Raw genomic sequence first — 15145 nt, 5'->3', positions numbered from 1 at the left:
AGTTGGTATCAAAACCCGGTTTTTAACGTATAAGCCTTCAGATTCAGCGCCAACAGTACAAAAATAAAATAAAAAATGTATTTCATTGTCCTATTATTTGGAGGTATATTTACATAACAGAAGTTTTTCTTTTGTTAATCTGTTTAAATGTAGTCATCTAATGAACGCTTATATATACGTGTGTGTTTGTATGTAGATATTATTATTGTATTTATACATATATTCTATTAATGTACTCTGTTATCCTTTAAGTCGCTGAAACTCGAATGAGTTCCGTAATAATTAAATTTATAGTTTCTCAGTTATTTTAAATGTACTTTGCCGTTGTTGACCATGGCTTAATATTACTAGAACGAGTGTAATATTAATATAATGAGAATTAAAATTGGTTTATTTAATAAGATTTAATGCCCTAGTAAGAAAACAAAATTAAATAGTTTGATGTTTCTTCTATTATTTTTTATATTGTCTGTTGTAGTTGAACAAGGGCATTCAAAATTAGGTCTGACATTGAATTTATATATTGTAATTTAGTAAGTTTGAGAAATATATCATCACCGACTAAAGAAATTTCGTTTTACATTTTGGATAAAGTTACTTATATGTTACAGCCAATTTGATTTTCACGAAAAATAAAACCTGTATAGTTCAAATACAGTTTTAAAGTGCCGCGCTGAATGATAGATGCCGAGCTTTCACTTCTTATTCGGAACCAGAGTAAGGTACGCTAGGCGGGAAATCAACACAACGCAGCATTTCACACGAGCAAAAGATGTTACGTTTTGTACTATGGACCCAGACAAAATTTTCTAAAGTTACGTTTATCATTGTTGAAAACGAAATAATTAATATATTTCTACAAATATTTCTAAAATATTAACTTTTATACACAAATTTGCAAAATTATTTGTTGAGCTCAAGCAAAACGTATACTTACAGCCGGGAGTAATGAAAGAAAATGTACTAAGACACAACAGACATTAACCAATCATAGACCTGTATTCGACCGACTAACTGGAAATGACGCCATCATGAATGTAAATAAGGCTAGATGTAAGCTAAAATTTTGTTGTATTCGCTTGGCTGGAAGACGGGTGTCCGCCATGATGAAAGGTGTTGTTCAGCGAGTTCTGAATCTTTGTGTCCATTTTTTGACCCTTATAACTTGAAAGTGAATGGGTAAGAGCCATTCGAGATATATTTGTACCTGTGATATTATGTGTGAATGCAAACTAAATTACATTTTTAAAGTATAAAATGTTGCGTGTGAAAGTCTGCAATAGTCGTAAGTTAAGACATTCAGGAAAACGTCACAAAGTACTGCAGTGTTGGAGAAAGGGACGATCCTTGGTCACGTGGTATAATTTTGGCTCACAAGCATTTGCGAGAAGTTCTTTGTCGTCTGTTATCGTTGCTGTTAAATGAATTCCGGTTTTGTGGTTTAGAACTGTGATACCATGAACTATGGCTCGTAATATTTAAATGTTGATATCAAGAGTTTGTTGAACATCTAGTAAAGAACTTCAAATTAGGATATCTGACTGTTTGGTAATGTTGTAGTATAATCTATTACACTTGCAGCTTTCGCTAAGTTAGCTATTCCCAGTGTTTGCCAAAAGCTAAGTCTGGAGTGAACTGGGACTCGGTGGGAGTCTAGCTCAGGAAGCTGGTAAACTATACTACTTTCCTATAGTACTTTAGCCACTTTATAATAATACTATTCCTCTGAGACCTATTATATTATTTTGAGGTCTCTGTACAGCTACCCCTATACTAGTGTTTATTAGAGGGTTAAATTATATAGATAGGTGTAGTTTAAAATTTAATAAATTGAAAATACATTATAATTGTTCAAAAACTTGGTTACTTTCAAATAATTAAGGGTATTTAGTGATTCATGGATTGATGGCAGAAGCATGTATTATGATACTTGAAATTGTATATGTTTGGTTTTTAAGCATTTTTTAATATATACATACAAAACCACTTTACAATTCTGAAGGATAGAATTGAGCATTTTTACAATTTCTTAAAATCAAGTTTTATCATTTTATTTGGTTTAAAATTTTGTTCACACATGTGTGTGGGATATTCTAAATTTATTTGCCTTAATCATTTCAGTAAACTAAAGCCATAACATTTTTCTTTTTTAAGTACATATGCCCTAAAATGTTTTTCACGAAGATGTAGTGACTATGGTGGATTCAAATGCCGTATTACGTATGGGAATAGTGTGTTCTACATCTGATTTGTAATTAAAGGAAAATAAAAGCTGTAACTTGTAATGAAGGGATACCTGTATTAGTGTTAGAATATGTTTTATGGAAAATGGTAATGGACATTTTGGAAATTTTGTGGACTAGTTTTTGTTTCTTTGGAAAAGTTGAAGTCAGGATATTCATTGGATGAAAAGGCTCGATTGGTGTTCCATCATATATTGTGAAGGGCTCTAACCCATAACCATTAGAAGAAACTTACAAGTTTTTTTTTTTTTTTTTTTAAAAATTTTAGCAGAAATACATATCGTATATGTATTTACAGTATTTTCATTTTGATTGGATATCTGATGTTTGTAAAGGAATTTTTAATGTTGATACATTTTTTTTCTTCATACTTTATGATGAGGATGGTATAACTGGGCCACACGTACATTTTGGACAGGTATTGGTCATCTTCAACTAAGACTTATTTTTTTAAGTGGATGGGTGGCATGTAGAATAACTTCCATATACAAGTAGTTTATGGGTATGGAAAAGCTTACTAAATATTTGAATAATAAGGGCTGTCTTTGAGGCTAGTTTTTATTTTAAAGTTTAATTAATGGGATGGCGTAGGTCGACAAACAGGTTCCTTCTTATCCTTGTAAATTGTTAAATATCTATACTAATTTGAGTATTGTCTTGACTGTAAAATAACTCATTTTTAACTGGAAATTTCTGTAAAATGTTTGAAAGCTTTGATAAATTTGTAATTGTTTTAAGCTGTTTATAAATAGTATATTGTAGTAGATTTAAGTACAGTCTGAAAGATAACAAAAACTGGGATTTGATACCTATAATAGGGATAGCACATGTAGTCTGTTGGAGCTTTTCACTTGATGACAAGCAGTAATGTGAATCGCTGTTTTTGTGAAAACCTGCATTGAACATTCTTGGATATAATTATATGTTGTGTTTTGTTTATTTTTCTTCATAAAATTTGTAGATATTGGAGATTTTGCAAAACCTACCTGTTATGGCAGGAAGATAGGTTTTATTACAACTAGATATGAAAAAAGGTCCTGTAACCTTTCTTTTGGCCCTCTCTGGGCTTTGATTTACTGGAAATACTTTACAAAATAAATAAGTTACAGATATTCTGTTTAAGTAATGGATTTCACATGAACAATTCTTCAAATGTGTAGGGTTGGAAAGTATAGATTGTCCCCCATTTTTAAAACTGCACTGAAGTAGTGCTGGTCATATTATAGAGATAATTACCTATCAATGCATGGCAATGTTTTTGATGTATCTATGCTTGGGTTTGAGCAGTTCTTTGTACCTAACAGTTTAAATGTAATCTTTTTTGGTAATTGAGAGAGTTTTTAACCCATAAACTTGTTTGAGTGTAAGTGAATTGTTTTCTTTAGTTAAATGGGTCTTGTGACGTTGGCACATGTACACAAGCATATGGTGATCATTCATTATGGTGTATATTTAAAAGTAGCATATGACATAAACTTATAAACTTCTTTTATGGATTTTTGAGATGAGATTTAACTTTACGATTATAATTTTTCAGGTGTGAGTGATTGCATAATTGGCAATCTGATACACATAGTTTATTTATGTTAAAACACAACAAAGTTTATGATTAAGTTAGTTGTTGCTACAGAGGAACATTCTAAAGAGTAATTTGTAATGGGTTCTTAATTCTAGATGTTGCTACCTGGTTTTTGTAAGTAATGCTGTAAGAAAGTTTTTAAGGTGAAATATCAAAAGGTTTTGGAGGAAACAAAGCTGTTAAAATTTCTGTGTATTATGAAAATACACTATTTTTCTATTGTCGTGCATGTTTGTTTTTATTGGAAAGTGGTCCAAACAAATTGTATTTTTACTAGAACATAATGTGGGGAGAAAGACATGTTAAATCAAGTTATAAGTCAAAGATCTTCTGAAAGTAAAATTAGGCATCCAGTCACACTACTTGTAAAATAACAACATATCGTTTACTGTACATCTCCGTTAAGGATGGCACTTATTGCTACTCGTAGTGTTTTATTAAAATAAAAATTTTAAACTTTTATCTTTAATTAGTAAACTTGCATCTTAGTTATCAGCTTCAACAAGTAAACAATCTCAATATTTCTCTACAACTGGTGTTTTGGGAAATATATGATTAAATTGTAAGTAATTAAAACTGTAATGTTAATGTTTCTCTTACTAGTCCTTACAGTGATAGTAAATGATCATTTTATTTGCTTTATAATACATCATCTTTTTCATACAATATTGTTAAAGTGTGTAGATCCCTCAATTTGTAGAAGTATTTTTAAATTTTGTTGACAAAATGCTTGGTATAATTTTCAAAGATATGTTGAATGGAACCAAGTATTTATAGCTGTGGATCTTTTTCAAGTGGCCATATAGTCTTGAAAATAAGAAAAATATAAGGCTAGAAACAATTTCATCATAACTTTTATGAGGAAAAAACTGTAAACAAATTTTTTGGCTAATAAAACAAAACAATGAACATTCTGTCTGCAAGCATAAGATTTAAGGTTTATAACCCCATACAGTTTAGATATTAAAGTTAGCAGTATCAAAGTTGTATTTTTAAATTGAATGGTGGGAACTGTATTTGATTTAAGATGTCATTTTATGAGCAGCCCTATTAATGTCTTGCATATTGTTTTCTATTATAATGTTAAATGTTTGAATAAAACAAAGTGTCTTTATGAACGTATCAGTTTTGTTGCCAACAATTAAAACCCTCTGTAGTTTACTGTTGTTAGAACTTGGTACATTACTTACTTCAAGACGAGCATATAGTAATAAATTTATTCTATTGTGAAATAATCAAGATAAAAGTGATATAGCAGGTTTAAAAAAACTGAATGTCTTACCCCTCACTAGTGTGTGTGTGTGTGTATATATATATATATATATATAAGTAATGACTTTCGGGACATGAGTCATTAGTATATAAGTTAATTAGCAATCTTCAGGTTCTGATGTGATTTATAATTATTCACTGACAGTATGCTTTGTAATATCATTGCACATTTCTGATATAATTGAAAAAAGTGTATATTAATATGCATTGAACTGTCTTTTGGAAGTTAAATCTATTAAACTGGAAAAGGATATAAAGATATTTAGTTACCTTAAGTGCTGCAAACTTTACCACAACACCTGTTAACTTGGTGGAAATTGAGTTGGTTTTATCACTGGCATATCAAATCTGTTTCATAGCAACATTGGTTTGCTTAGTGCTAAGAAGTTGATTCTAGAGTTTACTGATAGCTTAAGTTTGTTATATTGTGACATCTTTTTGGTATCCATTTTCAAGTAAACATGTTTTGCCCTACCTTCCCTCTGGTCTTACACTGATAAATAAGTGACAGTTAGTGTAGATAGCCCTCATGTAGCTTTGCTTGAAATTTAAAAGCAAATAAACAAATCCATTTTCAAGTGTAATATTGTTTTTCAACAATTTAATTCAGTGTCGCAGTATTAGCTGAGGGTATTGATTGTAACTGCCAACTGTTGTCTTGTAACGGAGGTAAAAAGTGTATTGTCTCGACATCCATCATGACTGTTAATCCTAGGTTAATGAGAAGATAAATCAACTTTCACAAACATACCTACATATCTGTCCAGTAACATGAGAGGATTTCAAGCTAGCAGTGTTTCTTATACTAAAATAGGTAAAAAATTTGTATTGGCAAAAACCATCCATTGGTGAACGTTTACTGATTAAACAGACTACAAAAGTTGAGTGTTATTACAATAATTTTGAGACCTTACTGTCACTAGTCTTCATGAGTATGAAGTAATCATGCTCTGCTGAAATGCTGTCACATGTAGATAACAACATGTATGCCACCCTTACTTTTTTTTTTTTTTTTAATTGTTAATGTGTATAAAGTGGAAGTTAGGTATCTGTTTGATCAGTAACTGCACAGAAACCCACATCTGGCAACTTGACTACAAATATCTTTTCTTTGAAATAGCATAAATACTTGTTTATTTTCCATCTGCTTGAAGTATGTGATAGTGGGACAAATATGTCATGGAAACAACTTGTGTGCATGTGTAACATAAAGGCAAAGATTCTGGCCTTACCCCATGTTAATGGCTTCTTCCAATAACCTTTGTGTGCATGGATTCTGAGTCTCTACATTTTGCGTACTATACCCAAGGTATGATTTGCTGGAGGTCTATTTCTGTATCATTCTCATCTCCAAATTGACTCGTATTCCTTTTTCTTCAGAGTAACATTAGATAAGAGATATTCCTGTTTTCTATTCAGATGAAGAATGTAGAATTTACATCTTGTAAGATCAAGTCAATGAATATTTTGTCTTGTTAAGAATTATTATATGCCCTTCCAAAAAAGAAAAAATCAGTTTTGATTTCATCTCAACCAATAAACTTGCAAATAGGGTCAAAATGTACTTCTAACACCCAGCGTTCCACTATGAGTTTATAATGGTAGTGAGTATCATGTAACTTCAGTTACATATTTGAAATCATTAATATAACTTGCTAAACCCTGGAATTCTGGGTGTTTGTCAAAAAAGTTGGGCAAACCATGTTAGTCCTGCTTTAAATAGATATAGGTCAGTTAAGAGTTATTCTCATGTTTACAACAGGGATGGATTTGAATAAAGTTGTTTTTATTGGCATGTAATTCATTCAAACTTTTTATTTATTTTTTTAAGAACATTTTTGAAGATAACTCCTAATAACTTGCACATGTGGAGAAAACTATAATGCTGTGATAGGTCTGTTTTATAACTAACATTACTTAAATGTAAAACAATTAAGTATAGTCACTATGGGTTAAATGGTGACTTAATTTGTCAAAAGATTGTTATGCTTGTAAGGTTTATGTAAGCCTTAATGGAATGTAAACTATTGAAGATTGGTTGCAGTCCAGTGGAGTACTTAATGCCATCTTATCTAGTGTATTTTTTTTAAGTAACTGAAAATTATTGTAATTAAATTATGGGTAGTTTTAACTGGATGAGGTGTAAAAGCTAGGTTTGATGGAAAATTCTAATTGCTGGTACAAAATAAAAACAAAATATTCTCAGAAGCTGTTCTATTATTTTCTGAATGTTGAAAATTGTCTTTATAACTGAGATGAGTGTTGACTGTAATATGTAATTTTTCAAACTGTCTGTAATAACCAGTTATACTAGAATACCTAACAATGTTTATACTTGTTTTGTTTTTTAAAACCACGTAAACTTCAAAGACTACATCTATAAGTTGGTTCCTTACAGGTCTGTCAGAAGAATCATATAATTTAACATACCTGCAGTGGCATTGGGCATTTTGTATTGGCATGTCTAGGGTTTATGCCTGTTTAAAACTGAATCTTAATAATAAAGTTGTTTGATTTATGTATAATTCTTTATGCATCATTAACAGCTGGTGGACAATGCACCATACTGTCGCAACTAATTATCTGCTACTAACTTGTATGATACCAACAGATCTGATATGTTTTTTATAAGGAATAAATCAGATAGTGAAAAAACTTGGTAGTAATTTCAGTATATTTTATGTTAAGTTTACTGTTTGCCTTTGTCAGTTTATGCATTCCAAATATGTTTAAGAGGATAAAAATTGTTTTGTAAATAGACAAAAATATAGCAATTTTAGTATTTCCTTCTATAGTAAAGTACGTGTAACGTGAGGCAGTATATCAGTAGAATACAATTGAGGAAAAGTGTAATACATAAATGTAATCAGTAAGTGAAAACTTAAATATACAGTGAGAAAAATGTATTAAAATATTAATGTTAAGTGACCTGTGCTTTAACACTGGATACTGTAAGCCATTACATTTGAAGAGTGGATCTGACAACTTCACTGAAGTTTGGGTAGAATTGGATACTAGTAATAGATAAGTATGTAAGAAAATAAAAAATAAAAGGTCCCTTTATTTCTTAAAATTTTGTAGTGTAGTACCATCACACCTTGCAAGAATAAGAAACGTGCTTAAGTTTATAGACGTACAATGGTTGGTTGTGATTTGAAATAAAGTGTACTTGCAGATCAATTAATTTTATTATAATTCATGTGCTTCAGAATCCACAGAACCTTCTAGGCTTGCTGTAATACAAAACATTTACAAATTCATGGTTATTTAACAGCATATAATTAGTTTTTTTCATGACTTTAGTTACCATTCACTGCATCTTTAGAACTTTTGTTAGTTTTACTCTTCAGTGTTATTTCTTTAGACTCGGTTGTTTTTTTTAATTTTATCATTCTGTTTATAGGTCACAAAGTGAATACTTACGGCAGAGAAGAACTCTTAAAGGAGAGTATCTTTCTGGATTCATTACTGTGGTGCAATGGCCCCTGCCTTAACAGAAACTACTAATCAAGCTGAAAATTTTAACTTGCCTTTCTCTCCTGCATCAGCTTTAAGTAGTCCTGCATCTCCAGAGAGTACAGTAACTGGAACAAATGACAATTTGTTTTTAAACATTATTGATAGTGGCAACAACCGAAATGCCCCGTGTGTGACAAAAAACAAAGGATTACATAATACAGAAACCTCAAAAGATGCCTTGAGAAAGTGTCAGTTTTTACCCAAGGTAATAAGGGCTGTTCATGAGATAAAAAAACCTCATAGCTGTGTTAAGTTTAATGTTTTGACTAGTAAAAAGTTTGTGAATTGTGAAAAGCCTAGTAGTGGGATAAACCTAGCTGCTGGGGACAAACATACCAGCAATTTAAACCTATTTACAATGAATAAAGACATTTTTTGGTGTGCAAGACAACATGGGTCTTTTGAATGCTAACGTATCATTTGAGAAAGACATGAAAAACAAGGTAGCCTCCTTAGGTCACCTGCAGAAAACATGTATTCAATCTGGACAACATATTTTGTTTCCTAAGAAGACACTTGGAAATGGTTGGAATGGTTCAATGACAACACTGGAAAAGACATATTCAGGTCCTGATGTGTCTAATGACAAAGTCAATGATGATAAAGTACAAGAAACTTGTAATTTTCATTTGGCTTCAGTAAATAACAGAAATTCTGCTTGCAATGAAAGACTGCAAAAACGAGCTGATTACTTGCTGCGTCGTCTACGAAAAACGCAGTTAAGACAAGCTCAAAGACACGTAGAAAGACAGCTGCAGGCTTTTGTTGGCTATCAACAGATGACACTTGGAATTCCGTGTCAGAAACAGCTGCAAGAAAACTGTTCATCTTCGAAGCTTCGGGAATCTCCAGATATAAAATCGGAACTTTTCAAAAATGAAGATGTTAAAAACCTTTCCACAGCTGCTTTGGTAAATTTGGTGAAGAAACTGGAATCCTGGAACCGGTCTTCGAAACTGTGGAAGGGAAATAAACATCAGGATACGTGCTCAATTGAGCATGAAGATTCACAATTGCCACAGAAAGATAAAGTTTCTGTCAAATATAATATTGAAGGAAAAAAAGGAAATTAGAAGAGCTTCTGGCACTTTATCTATCAATCTGAAGCATTTGGAAACTGCATTTGATTCGGATAAAACTGAAAGCAGTTCTGGTGGAGAAAGTTGTGATGAGAACGAAGGATTTGGAGATCCGAAGCATGACAATTTACAAGAACTACCTATGTAAGTTTTTAATTTATTAGAAGTTATTTCCATACCTTTCTTTTGTTGCAAAATAAGTTTTTTTTTGTATTGTTCAAAAGCATAATAATTTTTAATTTGTGAGTTTGAATTAGTGTTCATTGTTCTAGAAAATAACTCCCCTTTCTCTCTTTCATTTTTGTTTAAAGAGATTTCATAATTTTTTTTAAAATGTCTGTGATATAATTGCTTGATTGTAGTAGTGTAATAGCTTATAAACATTTGAGGCTCATAATGATTGAATAGTTTGATAAATTCAATAACATTTATTGGAGTAAGGTGGTCTAGGCTTATTGCCATAAACTGATTATTTGTACAACCCTTGTTGCTGTAAATTTACTTTGTATAATTGCTGATAGATATTTTTTAAATTGTAAGTGACCATCTCTACCTGTTGTACACATACTGTTTAATTTGTACAACAATGGCTAGTAGGATTGAGAATTATGTAATGAGTTAATTTTCTTTTGTATGTCAAATTGATAGTTTATAAAGAAATAATAGTTCTTAGTTTGCCAGTTTATAATGAGGCTCCTGGCATTGTCCACGTACCTGGTAGTGTGACTTCACTGTGTTTGTTTTATAGTCCCATGCTTGACATTACTTTTAGTCCAAAGTCAGGAATGAATTAGTGCACAAATGAACTTAATTAACTAGATATGCAGGAATAAGTCTAATATTTTAAGTACACATGGGACTTAATTATTCATTACTAATGTACTTATTAAATTAAACAAACACCTGGTTACAAAAGTGAAAATTTTTGTTCCAAACTGCATACAAAAAATTTTGTTCACAGGTTTTCGACATGTGATTTTTATAAGTTTACTTCCCTACTGGAATTATTGTTTTTAACCACCTATTCAAAAGTGCATTTCTTTCAACCCAAGTGGGATATTTATTTGTCAAGTTGTATGAAGGACACATGAAACTGACATTTCTTTAAGTGGTGGTTTATCATTGGATCATTATAACTTAATCTTTCTTTTAAACAATGGGTAGCTCTTTCCTGTAAATAGGAATATGAATTTTGGAGTATTAATATCTGATTTTCTATTCATAAATAACTTATCAGTTTGTTCCTTTTTTAAAATATTTCTTGGGTAAAAACTCCAATTCTTAGTACTAAAAGTTGATTAAAACCTGTTGCCCCTCCTTTTTATGTCTGGAGAGGAGAGAAGGTTTGCTTCTTTGCAGTACAGTTTGCTTAGGATATAGAAATTTGATAGTAGTGCAAATTGTACAGGCAGTAGAGCTAAACTGATTCTAATTCAATTTTGTTTCATAACTTTGATATTAGGGTAAATGTGTTTAGCTGCACTGCCTTCCCTTTTTGTAAAGGCTGAAAACCCTAGCACTTTATCACATAGATGATGTTGTACATCTGTAACCCTTGCGTTTGTTGATGAAATAAACTTTTCCTGTGGAGAGAGTTAGGTTTTGATAATTTTGAACCAGTTTGACCTGTATTTATGAGAGTAGAACTCAAAATATAGAAGTGTTGTGTCCACAACCTGTTTTTTGTAAAACTTGCTAAAAAACATTCATGTGTTTCAAAATAATAATTAAAACAAAAGTTATGGTGAAGTGCCGAAGAAACATTCCAGAAAATCTAAAGTAATGTGGCATCTACACAGCATGCAGTCATGTTTTGTTTAATTATTTTGTGTGTATTTTATTTTGAACACTAATAAAAGGGTGTTCTTTCACCTGCTTTGCAATTCTATGTCAGATATAAAACTCAAATACTAAAAAAAAAAAAAGTTTGTTTGTTATTTTTAAATGGAAAGGTAAATATTTTTCAAGTTCTTGTAAATTTTCACTTAATTTTGACAGTGTAAGACTAGGAAAAGGTAAGACAGTCATCAACATCCATTATTTGACAGGAAAACTCATGTGGGTACTAACTCTTTTTGGATTATTTGACAGGAAAAGTGGGATTGACCGTCAACATATACACCCCCATTTGACAGGAAAACGGACATGTGGGTACATTATATTTGGATTATTTGACAGGAAAAACGTAAGACGTGGGTACCCCCAACTTATATTTGGATTATTTGACAGGAAAAACGTAAGACATGTGGGTACCTCCAACTTATATTTGGATTATTTGACAGGAAAACAAAGACATGTAGATTCCAACTTATATTTGGATTATTTGACAGGTAAATTATATTTGGATTAGTTCAGGAAAATTTTCACTTATATTTGGATTATTTGACAGGAAAAACGTAAGACATGTGGGTACCCCAACTTATATTTGGATTATTTGACATTTTACATATTTCCTCCTTTAAACTTGCAAAGCATAAGTTATATGGAATCTTTCCATATATGAAGCTTTAGTAACACAATGTTTTGAATAGAGCTTATATTGTTATAGTTATCCACTGAAAGGTCAGGGTGTAAGAGTTTGGTATCAGAAGGAATGAAACATGAAATGAGGACATGTACTTCAAACATGAGGCTTTGGCATAAACATCATGCTCAATTTCTTGTGAATAAATTTCTGACAAAAGTACATAAACTTTCTGTGCTCGTTTTGCTAAGCTGTGGGATCTCTACTTTATGAGCTCTATATGTGCAATTTAAAAACCTGTACTTTAAGTATTTCATTTAAATTAACTGTGTGTTTAAGATGTGGATGACATTTTTATGATGGCAATGTAATAATGGATTTTAAAGAACATTAATTTGCTTAGTTTTGACATTTTCTTGTATATAATAAACTGATGTCTCCCCTCCACTCTTTCACCACAGACTCAGTCTGAGGGACTGACCTCATAACCATTGTGTGTTTGTTATAGTTTTTATGCTATAATTCTTAATATAGTAAGCATATCATAACAGTATTTTGTAGATTATTAGCAAGCATTACAAAACTTTTACCCAAGATATTTTTGATTTAAGTAATGTTTTTCACATGAATTTGTTTCTGAACGTTGACTATTTAATATGCAAAGCAATTGTGGTTTTTAAGATTAAAAATATTTTTATGCATCAGAATTCTCAAATTTCATATGCAAAATCTGTAACCTTCATATGATTATTGAACTTTTTTAAAATTTTGTTGGTCACTTTCACTACTGTATCTGTACGAATTTGGTCAATTCGACTGACCTTATAATAGCCATAAAACAATTAGAAAATAGGTGCAAGTTATTTCCCTTCCTTGAATTACTGCAGATCATATCATAATTACAAATATTGTATCTAAATAGCTTAAATCTCATAACATTGTTTTCATTATTTTAACCTTCCAATCGTGTTTGGCCAACATTACAGAAGTTGCAGTGATACTGTATGTGTGCCAATATTACAGTATCTAAGAATATAAAACTGTTCTTTACTAAGTAACCTGTCTTTGCATGTTCTAGTAAACCAGTGCTTTGTAAAATAGTCACATTTGGTTATAAATATATAGATTATAATTTGCAAAAATTCTTAGATGTCAATAACTTTGGGGTTTGATTCCACTCTGGACTCGGCAGATAACTCAATGTGGGTTTACTATTGAAAAAAAAAAAAGCTTCAAACATAAAACAGTAAATGAAGTACAGAAAACAAGTAACTATTTATGAACTTTGTACTCATCTGCTGCTTGATGTAAGTTACTAAATCTTGTTTCACGCATGAAGGATGTGAAACAAAACTTATTTTTAGTTTTTATATATGCATTTTGGAAAACTAATTGCAAATCTCTATTAGTACCACAGAATTCCACTGTAATTTGTGAAGCTTAGTAACTAAGTTGTACTTGAGTCTTAAGTGTTTTGTTTTTGTGCTCACTGTTGTCTTACCTTGTTGCTTGAAATATAGCACAAAAAGGGAATTTGTTGTGATATACTTTGCAGAGGTCGAGAAAACCACTAGGAGAATATTTTAAGTTTTTAGTTATGCATGTCATTAGGTAAATAGCTGTAAGGAGGTATTTTTTTTTTAAAAGGAGAGTGGACAGAAGTAACTTGGTTGATTTGGTAAATGTACTGATATCTCAAACTAAAGAGAAGTTTATCTTGGGTTCTAGCTTATTAATATTGGTAATTTCAGAAGCTAGTTTGTAATAAACCACAAATTGCATAAGGACGTTGCAAACATCAAATTTGAACCATTGCTAATTCAACATATCACATGACTCAAATTTTTTTTTCCAGTATTTACTTTTAAATTGAGAAATTAATGTATAATACTAAAATTTGAATCTACAGTTTTGTACCAAATGGATTGAAATATATTCATAAAAATTGTAAATATTCTATGAACAAGGTGACAGCCTTTCACTCATGACTATAGGTAGCCATGTGTTTGTAGGTTTTATGTTGCAGTCTGAGCTGTTTTTAGTATTCGCACTAAGACATTTTGTTGTTATCCAGTCATGATAATGCAAATATTATTATACATGTTGATGAGTGTCTTGACACTGCTGACATTACATTTGGCTTGCTTTATGATCTCTTATAAATTTTTTCCACATCAAAGGGTATGTGATACAGTAATTAGAAACTCCATCATAAAATAATGCTGATGTTCAATATACTCGAATAGGTAATTTTATTCCTTGAAACTGAATTCAAAATTATTTTTAAACCCTAAAGTTATTGTGTATTAGTATTATCAAAACTTTGGCCTTCAACTACATACAATGTGTTTCTGGGATTCTATTCTACATTAATGTGCTATTTTTAATATCATTGACAAGTTTTTTCAGTATTGTAGAATGTGTAAGGTCCCGTATATACAATGTAAATGACAAAATGTTCATTTAAATGTTTTTGTATGCACGACTTTGTACACTGCTACAATTTAAACCTAAAGGAACTCAACGTAATTTTGTGATTGGCTTTTGCATCTGTTTCTTACGAAGTTCGATTACTTTGCACTGCGTCTATATCTTTTGATCAAAATACAATGAAAAATCCTTTAAATTGTTAACTGTTTAATTGAACAAGCCTAGCAATAAGAACTTTAAGGTTAGAAAAGAGAAAAGTGTCTGCTGGCTATCTACCTGCAAGGGACAAGACAAGAAAGCATTGCAACAAAGGTTAAGTCACATTTGTGTTACTAGTATTTAATATTTTAGTGCTTGTAAATATATATCTAAGTACATCTAAATTGCCTTGCAAAGCCTTATGTAAACTAATAGGTAAGTTTTCTTTATAACCAGTAGGAAAACTTTGCAATGAGATTTGTTATGGTATTAACATATGTGACAGTTTTTTAACATGTTTTTGTATGTATTATGGTGAAATAAACTTAGCTTTTACCAACCTTCTGTATCACAAGTATGA

At 31.0% G+C, this 15145-nt stretch overlaps 1 protein-coding gene across 1 annotated transcript in view; it reads left to right on the top strand.

Annotated features, from left to right (window-relative positions):
* The first annotated feature begins 1034 nt into the window (after nt 1-1034).
* Nucleotides 1035-15145, top strand: part of LOC143249852 (KAT8 regulatory NSL complex subunit 1-like) — a 50142-nt gene continuing 36031 nt past the window's right edge. Inside the window, 4 exon segments of the mRNA XM_076500401.1 lie at nt 1035-1179; nt 8498-9013; nt 9015-9626; nt 9628-9836. Of these exon segments, the coding sequence (XP_076356516.1) occupies nt 8573-9013; nt 9015-9626; nt 9628-9836 (1262 nt within the window). The 5' untranslated portion in view covers nt 1035-1179; nt 8498-8572.

This window comes from Tachypleus tridentatus, chromosome 4 (assembly GCF_004210375.1).
Source record: "Tachypleus tridentatus isolate NWPU-2018 chromosome 4, ASM421037v1, whole genome shotgun sequence".
NCBI lineage: Eukaryota > Metazoa > Arthropoda > Merostomata > Xiphosura > Limulidae > Tachypleus > Tachypleus tridentatus.
This window is presented reverse-complemented; position numbering and strand designations above follow the sequence as displayed.